The sequence below is a fragment of the Haliotis rubra genome, unplaced genomic scaffold (assembly GCF_003918875.1).
Source record: "Haliotis rubra isolate DU_JTF1 unplaced genomic scaffold, ASM391887v1 Scf116, whole genome shotgun sequence".
NCBI classification, from domain to species: Eukaryota; Metazoa; Mollusca; class Gastropoda; order Lepetellida; family Haliotidae; genus Haliotis; species Haliotis rubra.
Genome location: NW_025765070.1, coordinates 1,049,050 through 1,068,920, shown reverse-complemented (window position 1 = coordinate 1,068,920; position 19,871 = coordinate 1,049,050). Strand labels below are relative to the sequence as shown.

Here is a 19,871-nt window from a genome sequence, read left to right as displayed (position 1 = left end):
GCATAGATTTACGCTATTGGGATACGATGACATGTGACAACCACGTCAGCAAGCCTGATCACCTGATCCCGTTAGTCACCTTTTACAACAAGCATGGGTTGCTGAAGACCAATTCTAACTTGGATCTTCGCGGGTTAAATCCCAATGATGTTAAAAGTATAACGAAATCCACTTTGAGAAGAAATCGTTATATTTAAAACCAAAATTTATAACTCAGCAATATTCCAGCTACATGGTCTGTAAATAATCAAGTCTGGACCAGACAATCCAGTGATCAACAGCATGAGCATTGATCTGCACAATTGGGAACCGATGATATGTGTCCACCAAGCCAAGGATCCTGACCACCCGATCCTGTTAGTCGCCTCTTACGACAAGCATGGGTTACTGAAGATCAATATTCTAACCCAGACCTTCACGGGTCCACGACATTTTGAACAAAATTGGCTATGGAATGGCCCGAAAGACTTTCATTATGACTGCTGAGGAGCGGAATCACTGTTTGAAATAAGTTTAACAGTTCAAGTGTTTTCAAAGGGGGAGGTGTTGGCGGCACAGAAGATGGATAATACATAATGGACTGCAAACAGGCCAAGGCTTCAGCCCATTTGATTTTGGTTCAAGTGAGCTAAAACTGCACTGCAAAAAAAATTCAAAATGGTAGCAGAATTCTTTGGAAGGTACATTGTCACACAGCTCAGCACACATTTCATAAATCAAGTAAAGTTAGAGGATTTATAAGCATCAGATCTGTCAATTTCTTACAATACCTCCACACCAGTTTGTGTTCACAAAAAGATAAATGAAATCATTACATATACGCTACAATCACAACCAAAAGCATTTTATAGAAAGAGCAACTTTCCAGAAAAAAACTACAAGTGTCCACCACCATCCTGCACAAGCTCCACGACAATGAGTGACAGGCCTATTGTAACTAACCTTGATCTGCTCCTAAAAAACTACATTGTGGCAGTAATCTGGGTTGTGCTGCATCGACTTTGATGTGTAGAGATGCACGTGGACCTGAAAGAAGTACATTTTTGTGAAGTCTTGCCAAAATATAACCCAATTGTTTTTACTTTGTATAACCGTGATAAATAACATCATTGTTTCCTCACAACAGGCAATGGAAGTGTCAAGATACTCCAAGCAATGTCCATGATCTTAAGGAAGGATTAATTTCTCGCAGGTTGAGCAATTTTTTTTGCACACGAGGGTTTTAAAGAGCCCTTAGATTTACCCAGGATTATTAAATCTAAAGATATACCCCAGCAATTTTTTTCAGAAAACAAGTAAACAAATATATGCATGTGTGCCACAGAAAATGAGGTTTCCTGAGGTTGGGAAGAGAGACAACTCCTGCAGATAGTGTTGGGAGGACCACTAGGAAGAAAGACAACACAAAATCTTGGACATCAATTTTTATGTTAAAGATAATATAAACTCTAGGGGGCTACAAATACGTAAATCATTTATTGGCATCATTATAAATGAAACCCTGTCATTAAAACTACTCATTTCGACATTTAATTAACTTAAATTGACCTAATTGACAACAGTGCACGATTCCCTCCCGCAAACGAAATTTCCACCAATCAGAGGAATGCGTCTCTGTGATGTAATGTGAGGTATGCATATGAGGGGCACTGTAGAATTCATGTACATTTCCGGGGGTAAATTATCTTGCTTACAGGTTTGTCTAAACCTGCAATCGTGACAATTGTTGTGAAAAATCTACGTATACTGTCATTTAATCTGCTTTGCCTAGCTTCTGAGATACAACTTGTTTTCATAGATGATTCTGTCAAAATCGCTCATTGTCATAACAGTTACCTGTTGGCTAGGTCTGGCTTTTGTTCCCTAATTTACTCGGGTGTTAAATAGAGAATCTCACCCAAGTGTCTTCTGATATCAGTTATATCAACACGAGTTGATAAAGTTACAAATATCCGAGGCTTGCCGAGGATATTTTTACTTTTATCAACGAGTGTTGATATATTTGATATCAGAAGACACGAGGGTGAGATTCTATTTATCATCCAAAATCACTCTTCATTAATTTTCAATGAAAAATGTACATCTCTGAACATGGTACTGCCATTAGGCTTGCAGTGCAGCGATGTCATAGCATTGTGACGTCATCAAGTACATGACGTCATAGCATTGTCAGGGCATTGTACAAAATCTACTGTCAAAACGATATCTCCTAGGAGATATCGTTTGATCTCACACAAGCGATATCTCCTGTGGAACACAGTTTTGGATGATAAACCATTTATGTCAAGTGATTTGAATATAGTCAATTCAGTGGGTTGGCATTTCGGTACAAAGCAGTCCTCAAGCAGTGACTGTTTCTCACATACCAATGAAGAAACAATCGCTAGGCCTTATTTGTTCAAGCTAGACGCTAGTGATAGCGAAAAGGATGATCAGCCTGCTCATCACGGTTACAGGAAGAAGATCGACTAGTATCTACATACTTGTGAGTGGATGTTAACCACGTGAATATAGCAAGAAATTTATCGCACAATATCGCGTGGAAGAAATTGTTATGTTACAAGTTGTGTCATGCAAAATCCTTTTGGTCATGATTCAAATACATATTTAACTACAAGTAGAAAGTAATTTTGATTTTCTAACTTGATGAAAACAAACCATAATATCATTGACTCTTGAACAGACTTTAGCCTGTGACGTCATGATTTTTAAAAATTGTGGCGCCCTGTCACGAACGTCCGCCAGTCTGAGTATAAATGCTATAAATTTTTTATTTAGAAATGCTATGTATCAATTTTGTCAGACCACGAGATGAAATATACATGTTATTTGACAACATTAACAAAATATTCTATTTATTATATTTTTATCATTGTTTATAAATGATTGAGACATCGAGTAAGTCTGCATTTTATTACGCAACCAAACTACAGTCTAGCCCTTGAGCAGAAAGTAGTTCCAGGCAAAAGTGATATTCTACTCAGTGAAAATACCATTTTTATTTTCACCAATATTTACAGTATGTCACCCTTAAGCATATAATAATAAATGCTATTTAGGTTTCTTTTCACCAAGTTACAAAATCCAAACTACTTTCTACTGGTAGTAAAATATGTATTTGATGGACGGCCAATAGGTTTTTGCATGACATAGCTTATAACATAACAATTTCTCTCTTGGAAGTGAGGTGGGTGTCGAGGCGGCGATGATGATTATGATGATGATGATGATGATGATGATGATGATGATGATTCTGGTAATGGTGTTGTGATGAAGATGTTGATGATTGTGGCAATGGTGGTGGGAATAATCGTGGTGAAAATTACATTTAACTGGATTGTTAAGTTCGATTTGAAGGTCAAGTGGAATGTTTGTTCCAGTTTTTCGCAATGTTTTGAATTTGAATGTTTTAAATATTTATTCATTAATGACCAGTGATCTCTGATATGTCCTGACCAGGTCAAGTTGCTGTCTAAAATCTCAGGGCTTTTTTTGAGAGTGGAGAAACTAGTTCAAACTAGTAACCACTGTGTTGATGTTAAATTGTTCTTTTCCTTGTTTTATTTGTGCCAAATATTATTGACATTCTCATTTTGACATGATTAAAAGTTTTTATTAAAGCTTAATCAAGCATAGTGATTTTGTCATGTTTTTGCTTTATAAAACAAGCATTAACACAATTATAAGTAGGGATTTTTTTTGTTAAAAAAACTTCTTGCAATATATTGCAATACACCCCCAGTTAAAAAGAGTACAAAAAACAAAAGTTTATTCGTTCTTTAAAGCTTAACCTGTTGATTCAGAAGCAAGTTTCAAGAAAAAGGCAATCAAGTGTTAGAGAGAGTTATTCGTAAGGATTAGATAGAGCCTGTGCTTGGCTTGCCCCTACCAGAGTGTCACTGCGAGTAGAGAGCAGTGGAGACCAACCACTATGTAATTTGTGAGGAAACATCACTGAGAGGTGAATGTTTACAATCAGCTCATGTGCTGGATACTGAGGAAGGTGGCCTGGGACAAGGAGGCACCTGGCGAGGTGGCATCTGCTGATGTTCCCCATGCATTAGACAATGCCTTATGAGGCATAGCCAGAAAATTCAATACCCATGGACTCTGTCTGCCCAGGTATGCCCATGTCAGGAGCTGAGTGCCATAATGGTAATAGTAGTTACTGTGGGTTAACTTAAAGGAGAATACGAACGAAAACAAAACTTTTGATATATTGTAAAGGATATTCTAAAAGTCACATTCCGTCATTAAAATTGAACAAAAAGTTTGTAAAATAGCAATAAAAACATCAAAACGTACTCGTATTTCCGCCTATTACGGAAACACCCGACAGTTAATGAGCAGAGGGGGTATCACGTGACATGACGTCACATGTGCCTGTTGCTGATGGCTTCCTCTTTGATTTTACCTCACAACTTAACAGTGTCCATGGATTCTGAAGCAGTAAAAGATGTTCCTGATGTCATTTCTGAAATGGATGTTAGACCGTATCAATACGATCCGATTTTACATCTTGCAAGACAATCTTCCACTGAAGATGAAGAAGAAGAATCAAGCGAAACGGAGGCACCGCTTGAGGTCAAAATAAATTTTAAAATAGACCATATCATTTAACAAGATTACTATTTGTCAGCAAAATGTCATACAGTTCCAGCCAGCAAACTCACCCCTATAAATATATGACCAGTCACTAACAATTATTTTAAAAAAATGTGATTGCAGTTCATTTTGTGTCAAATGGGTGACTGTAGGGTGTCTGGGATTTAAAAATAAAATATTTATGCTTCAGACGGGGGAAAATAAAAATTATCTGCTTCAAAAATTACACTGGAATTATTTTGTTGAAAAAAATTAGGATCCTAGTTCTCATTAATAACGTATCAAGTCTCGATACAAGATCCCAGCCTGGTCGAGCAGAGATAATATTCGCGACGCAGATAAGTTATTCCCCGAAAACTGGTGAATTATAAAATACTAGTCAGGACAACGTATGTTTCCCCATTGTTTGGTTATGGAAATAGTTAAGGTCCGCGGTCATAGCCTTAGAATGACATCTTGTCAGCCAATGAGAATACAGAACAACTTTCACGGCACACACTACTGACAAATAGCGAGTCTGATGCCGACGTGCGTAATTGGACAAAATGGAAAAATATGAATGCAACAAGTACTTCATGATTTGCCGTTGTATTCGGCAATGTTTCGGGTTGACTGCATCATTTAGGGCTCCAAACCGAAAAGAACGTTATAGCGAAATTTCAAGCTCATGTGAAATCTCTTACTGATTTTGATAATATATATCTCATGTGTACCAGTCGAACTGCCCCAGCTACAAAATGCCCCAGCAAATTTGGTCATTCATTCTAATTTGTTCAAATTTATTTAGAATGATTGAATATATGCCATAAATGCATAGTTTTTGTCAACTTATTATGATATTATGTTCTTCATATAAAAGTTATTAGGAAGTAATATTTCTGATAAATGTTTCATCAGTAAACTCATAACTGTGTATATACTTATATATGAAGAACATAATATCAAAGTTGACAAAACTATGCATTTATGGCCTATATTTATTCATTTTAAATAAATTGGGGCATTTTGACTACCCCACTGGGGCAATTTGGCCAAATTTGCTGGGTCATTTTGTAGCGGGGGCAATTCGACTGGCAATCGGACTTGATTTAATTTATGTTAAAAATACCACTGACATTAAGTTGTTACAGGGAATGATGGAGTATAATTAATGAATCTCGTGGGTACTTTTTCCTTCTTCAGCCTAGCTTGGGGATTTCCATACCCCATGCGTGCATGTCTCTTTCATATGCGTCCGACTCGGAATGATTGGCGCATTTCTCCTGCCGAAATCTGTTATTTCACTTGGAAAACGGAAGAAATGGTGGTTCTTTCCCATGTTCGATGATGCCGTGCATCCCAAGGCAACGCAATACACCATCGTACCATTAAAAAATTCGACAGAAACAACAGGATTTGTACGACTGTAGCGCTTGGTCTTTGGCAATATGGCGGACTACAAGCACATTTGACGTCATGAGCGGAAAGGTCACGTGGGTTCCAGTGAACTATGCATAATGGCCGAAGCTGAGATTTACAGAAACTGTTTTCGCGATTAAAACATAATTATACATAATTTTTAATTGAAAATTTGGGAATATGTTTCTGATGACTTTATCTTTCACCCATCAAATTATTGCAATTCACTCGTATTCCCCTTTAACATACATACCTGACTAGATGAATTCTGTGACCAGGGCCTTCAACACCTTCCACATTGATAAGGAACAGTCTCAGTTGCTGACAAATACAGGACATCTAGTAAGGAAACACAAGTGACAGTCCTTACCTAGAGCCAGTCTCCGATGACAGACACTTGGGCCTGGTTTCTCTGGTTCTAACACCCATGTGTTTTGATCAATCTCATACATCATCTCCCAGAAGTCTTCACACTTATTGACCATGACACGAAACTGATTCATTAAATCTTGGAGAGAAACCTGTAACATGTAATACAACAGTTAGCAACCTCAAACAATGGCCATATTTCAAACAGAATAATTCAAACAAGAACGATTAGATATACCTCATATTTCTTTTGATACGAAGCCTTTCAGGCAGGAGTGTTGCCATGTCAAAAAGTTACCCTGAATTTCATAATTGCATGAATGGATTACTCCAATGCACCCATGATGCCATGATTTATCTGTCATAGTTTTGGAAAAAATCTCTACGGGTTTGTGAGTAATTTCATTGGAATTTCATTCATTTCCAATTTTGTCTGCAATTGTCTGTGATATTTCAGTAATGGTATATGTGTTCTACACATTACCATCATGTTGAGAGTTGTATAGTTCAAATCAATTAGACTCAATGGTTTCATCTATCACCTCTTACTCCACTGTAAACCCCCACCCCTCTTTGTACATCAAATAGACCCAATTGGCTTCTATCATTGTAACAACATAATATCTGCTTTTGTTATATCAATTCCCTTTCATCTCATAATCCCCTGTTTATTGTATATATACATGCTTAAATTCACTCCGGCTTCATGTACATTACTAGTATATATATCCTGTATATCTGTTAGTTACCATTCACCTGACAAAGGGGCAAGGAAAAGCCCAGAAACATTGTGTATAGAATAAACAAGCAGTTGACATCCATAATATTTTGTCTTATACTTGACACAATGTGTACATGCTGAATGTTGACTGTCTGGTTGACCTGCACCTCGCTTGCTGCAGCTCCCCTCAGCCAACAAAACATTTAATCGTTTGAATGCGTCTGTGTTGATGGAACATTGTTCTCAACAATATAATGTCTGGATTTCCTTGAAAATTTGAAAATTTTGAAGAAGACTAATGGTTTGCACACAATATGACATTATTTATTTTTAACAAGATGCCCAAGATTCACTTTTATGTGTTTAAATGAGACTGGAATGGTGAAGGCCATATGGAACATTGGTTTCAAACCTTTTGTACAAACTGGGGTTTTATCACTTGTGCGAAAAAGCATCTGAAGTTGCAGCTTCACTGGTACAGAGATTACTTAGCAGATGATATTTCCAGGGCCTAAAAGGCATTTTGCAGAATGCAGGACAAATGTGACACAACATAAGCTCAGTTGAGAAAAGGTCCCAAATGTTCTTTGTCATTTTGTCAAACTTTACACAAATACAACAAACATTAGATATTCATTTAGACCTAATACAAGCCAACTGACATAGTGATAGCTGCCGAGTAATTTTCCAAAATGGGATATACAGAAGAGCTGCCATGGATCAGAATAATTATTCCATAGGAGTTCAAGCAGTCGTTTACTGAAAGGTCTGAAAGTTCTCAGGAACATACACCAACATTTAGAAATCATGCTTTTTTTCAATAGAAGGCAGCTTTCATATGAATCATCCAATATAAATGTTAAACGTACCTGCTCATCTTGATTAATGTTAAAGTCTGCGGGGATGGGTAAATGAACAGTACACATTTCTGAAGCTTCTTTCTGAAAAAAATCAATTGCTTTTGTAAGAGTGTCTAACATTAACCTATAGTTGTTTTCCATCAGCTGATTAAAGAATAAAGTAGGTAGAGCAATGTGGTTTTGTAGGTCACTTAACCAATGAAGTAACAAGTTGAGATCATTCCTGAGGTAAGGGGTCAGATAAAATGTCCCATGGTAGACGATCTGGACTTGAGTGTCGTTAAGTCACACTTTTAGTGCAGACACCCTGGATGATATCCTTTGTTTGGAGCTTTGGAGCAGTGATCCACAGATCGTAACTGACATTTACATTGAAAAGTTTGAAAGTCTGGCCAAAACATGAAATATGTCTCAAGGATTCTGGTATAGAAAGAGAATCAGTGAGCCAGTTATAGGTGTATGGGGGAAAATGGAACTGGTGGGATCTAAATTAAAAAAAACCCCATTTAACTTTTAACTGTCCAATATTTATTGAAGAGAATGTAACTTACTCAATCATATTTACTGTCTATGGTGGATGTATTTATGTATGTGAGAACTCAGGTGAGTGTTTACACCAGTCCCATTTGTCATGAGCATCAAAAGACTCTTGCTGTTTAAGAACGTCATAAATATCACTGGAATTATCCTTAACAATCAGTAGGAAGCTGTATTAATGATCCCTTTACCTGAGGACTGAGGTTAAGAAGAAGAACGTGTTTCCTCCCGGCTGTATCACAAAGCGTTAGAGTTAGCTGTTGAAAAGTCTCGTCAACACTGTCCACTCTTTAACAGAAAGAAAAATGTAATTTTTTGAGTAAAATTGATATTTTATACTTATCCTGACTCATGCTCTTTTGCTTGTCTCCTTCCTCTTGCGAACATAGTGGAACACTTGTATCTCCCTAATTGAAGTTCCCTTCAATGTAAAATGACTAATTAGTACACCACGAGTTACCTCCCTTCCACAAGCGCGTGAACGAGGGCGCCACCTCTACCCATGTGCCTCACTCACTCCTCATATACTGAGCCCAACATTTGAATTTACAGGGAAATCCAAAGTGTTATGTGGGGAGGATGGGAGGGCTGACCTCATGAGTCAGGATAAGTATAAAATATCAATTTTACTCAAAAATTACATATTTTTCCTTATCCTGACTCATGCTCTTTTGTTTGTAGAATCCCTACGGATTGGAGGTGGGAATATATAATACTTTGGATTTTAATAATTAGTGATTTGAACTGTGATGATTGTAATAACCCTATGGGAACTTCATAAAGGCACTGAACTGATGAATTCCTGCTGCTAACTTATCAGCTGCCATATAAAGGTTATTACAATGTACTTATTATGATAAAGTATATATAACATTAATACAATGCTTAAGACTAATAGACTTAAGCTTGTTAATATGCTAGTATAAACTCCTTAGAGTTTGTTAGCTAAATTACTTTAAAATATAAACATAGTACTGAGCTTAAGATATGAATAAGCTTAAGTTACCTATATAATAGCCCAAACTCTGTAGAGTTTGTTAGCTTATATATTTTTACAATCTGAGTATAGTACTATGCTTAAGATATAATTAAGTTAAGGTAAATATATAATAACCAACTCTGTAGAGTTGTTAACTTATATATTGTATGATGTAATAATCATAGTACTGTGATGATAAAAAGAACTTAAGCAAATTATATATAGCATGTAGCTATTTAGTACTGTTATAAGATAAGTAGAAATCTGTAAGATTGACTTATCTTCTCGAGGAACTGTCAACTGTTGTGCGAGGACCATGGGATCGAATTGGTGGATACCTGAGACGTCCTCGGTGATGATATCTCTCAGATAATGGTTGGCAACCACCATATCGGATCTCCAGAAAATAAACCCTCCATTATTTCAAATAACATTGTGTAGATCAATTGTAGAAGTTAGAGCTCTAATATCATGAGTATTAAAAGCTCATGGAGGGTCGGATTGGGTCCATCCATCTTGTATGCACGTAGTATGACAGTTCTGATCCAAACGGAGATATAGTACGTGAGATTTCATTCTGCGTAAGTTGATGATAAAGGAAATAATCTGTTGCATTATTCCCTTCTGTTTGGTTCGGTGGAGATAAATTTACAGTGCTCCTGCTGGCCATCGTGATAGAATCATTGTATCATGAAGTCCAAGTATGTCATCCAGGCGTGTTCATAAACCTCACTTGTGAGGTGTTGGAGCACTATATTCAGATCCCCAAGTTGGAGGGTGAAACTTCCGTTTTAATTCTCCAATCAGAAAGTTTAAGTAGGTTTACTAACCATCTAGTTGTGTTAGTAGCTTGATTATGAAATTCAGCTGTAGTCTGAGGCGCTGTGGATTTAGATCCACTTGTATCCCGTCGTCTAGGTTATTAAGCTCACGAAGTCCTTGGCGATGTAGGTGCACAACCAGGTGTGTCTGTCCTCGTTGAACTTTATGTAAAATTGCCTGACTGCCGTGCCTCGTCCCTAACTTGACAGGGGAGGTCTCTAACCTGAAGAAAGCAGCCCAATCATGAAGGTTCAGATTAACTGGACTGTAAGGAGGCTTGCTCGTTCACTGATATATAGTTGTCACTTGTAGCGTAAGTCTTGAACTGTGAACTAAGATCGACCTCTCGTGAGGTCGTTGTCCAACGCGTCCAATCAGAACAAGGCATTTTGATTCTGTAGAATACCAGCTGTGATGTCACCGGTGTAGCAGGAAAAACCTTGTATAAAATCTTGCCGTCGTTGATATTAGCATAATCGTCGGTCTTCACCGTAGCTTCGAAGTTACCCGAGTGACCCCACGTGTTTGAGGGTTAAAGGTAAACGCTGAAACCTCGGTAGCGAAATACCTCGCTCTGTAATATTAATGCTGGGTAGGTTATTTTCCTGGCTGTCGTGAAAGTAACTTCAGTTTTGAATATAATTCCGACTTCCTTATATAAAGGTACAATAAACTTGCAAGTTGTCAGCTTGTAGACTGTATACATGAATGTATCGTCATAATTGTAGAATTAAAGCTGAACTTGTTGTACATATTTCTTCTCAGAAACTTTGACGATTATGAGTTATACTTCGCTGTAACAAGGCTGCTGTTCAATTTCGATATTGAATTGTCTGCAGATATGCGTAATGGTCGCATGTAGATAATCGTATCGTAGTCCGGGATTGCATATTCTAGCAATCTATACGGAAAGGTTGATTTCTGTGAAGATCTATGAAAGCGTCGTTGACTAATTAATATAGCGGCGTTCTGTGTTGTAAATAGCCTGTGCAATTGTCTTCGCGTAGGCTTATAGGCGGCATATGGCATACAGTTGATAGACAACTTATGCGATGTCTTGAACGGACTGGCGAGTAGCTATATATGACGAAAGTGGCTAATATATGGAGACCTTGGAGGAGATTTCCTCGGTGGGCCGCCGGAGACTTCGCGAAGCTCGAAGTATCCATTCTAGATTTTCTGTGTGAGGTAGACTTGGAGCCACTTAGCCTTAGCGACCTTAGCGAAGGTATCGAGTCAGAGCCCGATCAGTATATATATAATATATGAGCTTGCTTCGCGAAGCGACCTCTGTGTTCAACAGGAGGAGTGAGTGAGTGTTTTGTTTTACGCCGCACTCAGCAATATGTGGGGTCGGTGAAGCGCTACTCCTCCGTGGCGTCCCTTGTAACTGGTGAGGCTCTAGCTCCTTCGGCGGAGGTGGCCTGGGACTTCCTTAGCTAAGTGTCTAGAATCCGATCAATATATGGCGTTAGCTTCATACAGGGTGTGGTTCTTGCTGGTTCTGCATAAGTAGAGCCGAGTAGATCATCCTATCATCTTCAGAAGTCGAGGTCCGCGAAATCTGGTGATAAGAATCTCATTGATCGTTCTAGATCTATTAAGGCTTAAGAACATACGCCTCTGGCGTTTGAACTGTTATGGCTTTATGGTAGGCTGTGTCCACATACTGTGGCACCGCAGCAATCGAGTCGATCGGAGGTATGGTGATGGCGTCTGCCTCGTCTTCCTTTATCAGGTATGTCTGCGCCGAGTTGCCACTCTTGGAAGGTGAAGAGAGATCTAGGTTGTTTACCATCCAATATCGTGATCTCAGCGTCTGAGAAAATGATGCCTCCATCATTTTCTATCCCAGCATCGCTGATGAGAGGTTGATGCTCTTCTGATGGTGGACTGTGTATTTCTATCTCTATGTCGGGTGACGCTCGGGAGACCTGACTGTAGACTTGTGTGCAGACTTGTGTGGTGACCTGTGAGACGATCGACGTGGTGATGTACGAGGAGATCGGCGCGGTGAACGGCGCGGAGATCGTGTTGGTGATCTGCGTCTATGGGTTGACCTTCTCGGAGACCGGTGAGGAGAATGTTGATAGCTTTGCGAAGCTCTTGTGTAGTCAGGGGTCCTTCGCGAAGGCCTTCGCGAAGCTTCCTCTGCGTCCGGTCCTGGGGAACGGCGATTTGACCTTCGCGAAGGCTTCCGTGAGGTCTGATGGTCTGAGTCCGCATCTAAGGATGAAGCCAAGGAAGGTGATGATCTATCCCGCCTTCGCGAAGGCCTTCGCGAAGGCTGTACATCTGGGTCCTTCGTCGAGGTGGTCTGCGACTTCCTTCGCGAAGGTGGCTTCGTCGTGGCTGCTACGCTGATGGGGGTGCCTCTGGGGTGTCGTCTGCGTTGGAACCTTCGCGAAGGCTCAGGCCTTGGGCTGGCTGCTTCTCCAGTCTGTAGTGGCCCTCCATCATGATCATGATTTGCCGCAACAGTTCATCTGGGATGGTCTGCGACGAATTAGTCGGTGCCCTCTCTGCGATGTTAGCGGCGGGGCCCTCAGGGAAGTCGTCTGACGTCAGTGTAGAGACTTCAGGCTGCATGGCGATCTCTGCTGATGTCACTGTAGCTGATCATCGTAGAGACCCAGTTCAGCGGCTGGAACAATCTCGGTTGAGAAAGTCCTAGTAGACTTCGTTGATTTCCCCTCAGAGGTCGACGCTGCCCTGGGGGTGCGAAGTCTGCGTTGAGTGTTGGTAGCGACGGGACCCTCAGGAAGAATATCAGCGTTGGTACATCAGGCTGCATGTTGATCTGCGCTGACATCACTGTTGTCGACATCGGTCATTCTTTTGATGTACATCAGGTATGATGATCGGCTGATCATCATACAGGCCCAAATCTGCGACGGGAACAATCTCGGCTGAGAAAGTTCAAGTAGACTTCGTTGATTCCCCCTCAGAGGTCGCGTTGAGATGCAGTAGAAACCCTCTAGTCTTCGGCTGCGACGATGGGATGTCTGGGGAAGCAGGACGCTTCTTGGAGGCGGCCGACTACGTCCCACGCCTCTCCACCACTCTAGCGGAACACCACACGGGAGGGGGGTCGACCAACAGCAGTAGACTGGCGAGTGGTTCAGGTGTATCAGTCATGGCTAGACTCTGCATCGCGACCTATCTGCCAATGCGTCTCAAAGCGCCAAAGTAATATTTATTAAAGGCAGAATTGGATAAATTAGTACCGCAACTGCAATGTGAATAACATGAAACATGGCGCAGTACAGCTAGGGCATATTAAATGCGGATCAGCAGCAGAATAAAAAACGTAATGTGCAATAGTACAGAATTTTTATCAACGTAATCCACTGAAACAACACGGCGTCCCGTGAATAAACAGTAGAAACACGACTAAATATCAATATATAATTGTTGAAGATACTAGCTAAACCTCTATAGATGTCTATACGAGGTAACTAACTAAATATAATCAAAGGATATAGTGTGTCGGGAGACACAGGCGCTCTCACGTCCAGCTCACTGGGCGAAGAAGGAGAGAGTGAGGCACATGGGTAGAGGTGGCGCCCTCGTTCCCGAGCTTGTGGAAGGGAGGTAACTCGTGGTGTACTAATTAGTGATTTTACATTGAAGGGAACTTCAATTAGGGAGATACAAGTGTTCCACTATGTTCGCAAGAGGAAGGAGACAAGCAAAAGAGCATGAGTCAGGATAAGGAAAAATAGAAGATATCTTTCTGTAGCTCACCTGAAGTTTTGCAACCTCCTTGTTGTATATTGCCACAGGGAGCAATATTCCACCTATATTGGCAGACGGAATTTAAAAAAACCACAAAACAATCTTTCAGACCTTTTAACCACACACAATGATCAACATTGTCTGTAAAAGTAATCATGTTAACTAACTGCAAAACAGTTTTTGTTCGTTGAATATTTGTTCAATTTATCATTGCCTAAGAATTAACATTTATTATAAACATCAGTCAATAAATAATCAACAGCAACCAAAAAAATGTACAAAACAAAGACATAGAGATTGCCAGTAAGTTGTTCAAGGGAGGTTACCCTAATCTTCATTTTGTTAAGCCAGGGCTTGTATAAATCATGCTGTACAGTTCAACATATCCCAGCTATTGTTCCCTTGCCGACAATTAGTATCAAGTGACTGTGATTTTCACAAACAAAGCACTGCTATGACAATCCAATTACAGTTTAGATGGGAATGACTGACTGAGTTTGGTTTTACGCTGCTTTTAGCAATATATGGGAATGATAAAGATAAATCCAGCAAATATAACTACCAAGAATGGCTAACTCTAAGAGAGTCTTGGCTGCCAGGTTTTGATAGGTTATGCAGTTATTACCAGTAATCTTTTGATTTAATGGTACATGAATGTGTCAAAAGAAGTCCAGCATGAAGACCCTTACCTTTGACATTACATGCTACCTAACAATACAACTACATGCATAAGACCTGAAAATATATGTTTAACCAACAGTAAAGTATTGGTGGGTTTTGATTTTCCACAATTACACAAGCATTTGCAGACAGTGTTACATGTGAAGTTCATCATTCATGATGCACAAACTGACTGATAGTGCAACCATGTTTAATATAAGAAATATCATTGTTAGCGTACTGAGAAAGGTCACTACTCTCACTAGTGACTATGTCTCTAGTCAGCTTTATCACCACTCTGATACCCATGTTAAACAATGCTCACAAAAACAGTTTTATTTTTTTACTCCAGGGTGTGTAATGCCACAAAATTGTTAACCTGTTGAACTGTTAAATACCATTTTGCCCATATTAACGTATAAAATATCTGGCTTTGCAAAACTATCAGTTTATCTGTTGACAAAGGCATTGAGTCTTTGAATGGCATTTTATTGAAATGTCTAACAAAATTTCTGAATGATGCATTGAGGTGAATTCATTAGATGTCCAAGTACACTACAGCATAGCTTCACAAGCAAAGTGTCACAGTGGTCAGGTGAAACCTCAACAACCCCCAATATGTATTGCACTGTTGAATCACTAGAAGGTCCAGTGTAGACGACTCTTCCTGCCCTTGGACAATCAGACACTTCCAGAGGTGTTTGTGTCCAGACCACAGCCCATCCCTGGAAGTGAATGCTTACCAGAAAACAGCACTTGGTACAGGACAATGTCTGCAGACATTGCTTTATGTTTTCATTTGATGTTTTTGTTGTGATGTTTTGATGAATTCTGCTCATTTCTGTTCATTTGTGCAATCAGTACAGGCTCACTGATGATTCTGTGCATGTTCCAATGTTCAGTAAAACGGCCATATATTTCCCGTGTCATTAAAAACTTTACAATAATAGGTATTTAAACATCTGTACCATGTACACATCAGACAAATTTATTCTGACTGTCCTCTTCAAGCAGTACGTGTGTTGAATGTTCTATGAATACTTTACACATTCATGCATATGCTATGTCTACCATACCAATCTAAACTTCAAAGGGAAATGATAAATATATGGGTTTTAAAAGTATGGTATGTAAAATATGAAAAACATTAGTGTAGGCCAACAATGGATGTTCCATTACATGTATACAGCCAACCGTCTGTTTCAAGGTGCATTACAGATGGAACAAACCAAAAAACAGTGAGCTGTTCAGCTGAACAATAATTAATGATGATTATTCTTGACAAAAACACAAAATCAGTATCAAACTTCAGCCTTGCACCCTTCCTGTACACAAAGAAGCCAATATCCAAACTGCAAACAATCCATTAAAGGGGTACTGATCCAGCTTTTGTTATTGTTTTTCCTCCCCTGAGTACCCGGATGATCTCCCAGAATTCGTGACCGCTGCTGCTCCACCCGCATGCGCAATTGATTGTATAAGTATAGATCTAGCATATGTTGTCTGTCTCATTATATTTCACAGTGAAAAAAAATAATTCTGTTGAATGCCACTACAAATAAATAGAAATAAAATGGAAATACAGGTATATTAAAATTTAAACAGTTATAGCAACAATGTCAGGCTATTACCTTGTTTGAGGAATGTATGCATCAATATCCACATACCCGAATGATATGCCATTCATCTGCAGCTGACAAAGAATCCTGTTCCTTGTCATGTGTCTTTTAACAGTCTAATATGATAATAATAATAATAATAATAATATCGGTCAAGTTACAGGGGGGAGGAGTTATCCAGCCTCTTGTTGAAGATCAGGCCCACACCTATCTTGGAATGCAAGTTCGAGACAAGCTCCAGAGTGCCCAAATTCAAGCCGAGTACAAATCTGCTTTAAGAAAATCTGGAGCTCAGAGCTAAATGCTCAAAACAAGGTCCAAGCCACCAATACATTAGCTGTGCCAGTCCTCTCCTATTACTTTGGAGTAGTTGATTGGACAAAACAAGACATCCAGAGTCTTGACCGCCTGACCAGAAGGATCATGTCTGATAACAGAGCCCACCACCCTCGTTCCTCTCTAACCGTTTATATATGCCAATCAGTTCTGGAGGTCGGGGTTTGATTAATGTGGAGGCTCTTCATGATAGAATTTTATTGTGTACTTTTGCACATATTTATTTGTCAGATTATCCTCTGGTAATGCATGTCAAGACTCATGATGAAAGCAAAGAATTCCACAGCTATTTTAAGCGTGCCAAGGTTGTTGGACAGAATCTGAAATTTCAGGTTGATTTTGTTGATGGCAATGTACTGTTGGACGGTACAGCCATGGGAGTAAACCAGGTGAAGTCCTTCACCAAGTCTACCCAGAGTGTCATTTGTAGAGAAGCTTTCTGAGAAACCATTGCATCGTGTGTGCATGCAGTGTGTGGAACAGAATAGCAATCCAACCAACTCCTTCGCCTGGATGAAGTCGGCTGGTCTTAAATGTGAAACTGAGGGCTTTCTTTTGCTGCTCAGGACCAGTCACTTCCCACTCGTAATCGCCAATGTGTGATTCTTAAAGAAAATATCAATATGAAATGTCGATTGTGCAATGAATTCACAGAGACTGTCCATCACCTTGTCAGTGGATGCCCTTCCTTGGCACAAACAGCATATCTTAAAAGACATGATAGCATGGCTCGCTGCTTTTATTACCGTCTCCGCCATGCCTGTGGCTTTGACTCAAAGGTCCATCCATGGTACGACCCTGAACATGTCCAGGGCATCATGGAAAATGATGCTTTTAAACTTCTGTGGAATAGGCCTATATACAGCCTCAGAAGAATTCCAGCCAACAAACCTGATCTCGTCCTTTTTGATAAAGCTAATGAATTTATTTATATCATTGAATTTTCTGTCCCTTTTGACACCAATGTGATTGGCAAGATTCAGGAAAAGCATGATAAATATGCGCGGACCTCGCCTTTGAAATGTCTTGCTTGCATCCCAAGTACACTGTCTCGTCAGACTCCCCATTGTTCTCGGTGCCCTTGGTTTGGTACCTCCTGATCTCTTGGCGCAGATCAGGAGAGTGCCCGGGTTCTCCACCGGGTGCACAGCCCTTCTGACACTCTGGGTAATGCAGAAGGCTGCAGTGTTGGGGAGCCTTCATATTCTCCGGAAAGTTCTTGGTGGGTTCGACTAGGCAGTGTTTCCTGGGAGAAGTCCCATTCACTGTCTGGGCTGCGTGTAGAGGGGCCAAGGGCCCTGAGCTGATGATGAGCTTTACCAGCCTGACTGTGCCAGGATCACCCGAACCCTCTCTGCTGCATTTTCATCTTTAATCTGTAAAAAATAATAATAATAATCTGAAACGTGGCAAGGCAGTTAATGATGGATCAGTCAAGTTACAAGGGGGAGGAGTTATTGAGCATCTTGTAGAAGATCAGGCCTACACCTATCTTGGAATGCAAGTTCGGGACAAGCTCCAGAATGCCCAGATTCAAGACAAACTTCGGGCCGAGTACAAATCTTGTTTAATGAAAATCTGGAGCTCAGAGCTAAATGCTCAAAACAAGGTCCAAGCCACCAATACTTTTGCTGTGCCAGTCCTTTCCTATTCCTTTGGACTAGTTGATTGGACAAAACAAGACATCCAGAGTCTTGACCATCTGACCAGAACGATCATGTCTGATAACAGAGCCCACCACCCTCGTTCCTCTCTTAACCGTTTATACATGCCAATCAATTCTGGAGGTCAGGGCTTGATTAATGTGGAGGCTCTTCATGACAGAATTTTAATGTGTACTTTTGCAAATATTTATTTATCGGATGATCCTCTAGTAATGCATGTGAAGACAGCAATGTGATTGGCAAGATTCAGGAAAAGCATGATAAATATGCGGACCTCGCCTTTGAAATGTCTTGCTTGCATCCCAAGTACAATGTCGTCAGACTCCCCATTGTTCTTGGTGCCCTTGGTTTGGTACCTCCTGATGTCTTGGCGCAGATCAGGAGAGTGCCCGGGTTCTCCACTGGGAGCACAGCCCTTCTGACACTCTGGGTAATGCAGAAGGCTGCAGTGTTGGGGAGCCGGAAAGATCTTGGTGGGTTCGACAAGGCTGTGTTTCCTGGGAGAAGTCCCTTTGCTGTCTGGGCTGCGTGTAGAGGGGTCTAGGGCCCTGAGCTGATGATGAGCCTTACCAGCCTGACTGTGCCAGTATCATCCGAACCCTCTCTGCTGCATTTTCATCTTTAATCTGTAAAACATAATATTTAAAATAATGCATTTATAAAACACCTAATATCCACCGTAGAGATGCTCAGTGGCGCTGTGACAATATTGGGGAAGGAAAATATAATTTTCTGAGTAAAATTGATATTTTATACTTATCCTGACTCATGCTTATTGCTTGTCTCCTTCCTCTTGCGAACTTAGTGGAACACTTGTATCTCCTATTGAAGCTCCCTTCAATAAAACAGACGTAAAATCACTACTCACCAGAGTTGTCTCTATTTCCGTTTTGGCGGGAAACCGTGGCGCCACCGTTCTCCAACGCTTCACTCTCTCCTGATTATGAGCCCGACACTAGAATTTGCAGGGAAATCCAAAGTGTCTAGTGGGGAGGTTGGGAGGGCTTACCTCATGAGTCAGGATAAGTATAAAATATCAATTTTACTCAGAAAATTACATATTTTTCCTTATCCTGACTCATGCTTATTGCTTGTAGAATCCGACGGATTGGCGGCGGGCTGTTACTTTGGATTTCATGTAGTGATTTACGTCATCTATACCCCCAAATGGGAACTTCGTATTGGCACTGTATGTAACTGCTAATCTCTGCTGCTGCTGCGACCTTGTCCTTCCAGCTGCCTTTTGATGGGGGGACCACAATTGTTAACTTTTGGTCCATTTCTTGATGCAAGCACCAAGTGGAGAAGCGACCCTTTTCTGTACGAGTATCCTTACAAGTACTCGGTCATATCACTTATGCTAGTCTGTCCTTAGACGTGCATTTAGACTTCAAGCAAAACTCTCCGGAGTGTAGGCTTTGTAAGTCATGTGATAAAAGGGCGAGACTCCATCTCAGCGCCTTTGTGGGACTGTCAATTGTTGTGCTACAACAAGTGGGCCGAAATGGTGAATGCCAGAGCCGTCCTCAGTGGCGATGTCCCTCAGGTAGTGGTTGGCAAACA

The 19,871-nt window shown here is 40.3% G+C and overlaps 1 protein-coding gene across 5 annotated transcripts in view; it reads right to left on the bottom strand.

Moving 5' to 3' along the window:
- Positions 1-19,871, bottom strand: part of LOC124256170 (E3 ubiquitin-protein ligase FANCL-like) — a 154,548-nt gene that overhangs the window by 52,065 nt on the left and 82,612 nt on the right. For 4 of the 5 annotated variants that reach the window (XM_046690137.1, XM_046690131.1, XM_046690160.1 and 1 more), the window contains 4 exons: positions 8,682-8,778; positions 7,963-8,034; positions 6,374-6,524; positions 943-1,026 (listed from right to left, as the gene is read on the bottom strand). In XM_046690137.1, coding sequence (XP_046546093.1) covers positions 943-1,026; positions 6,374-6,524; positions 7,963-8,034; positions 8,682-8,778 — 404 coding nt within the window. The remainder of the gene's footprint in view (positions 1-942; positions 1,027-6,373; positions 6,525-7,962; positions 8,035-8,681; positions 8,779-19,871) is intronic. The other variant, XM_046690144.1, reaches the window with a different exon arrangement.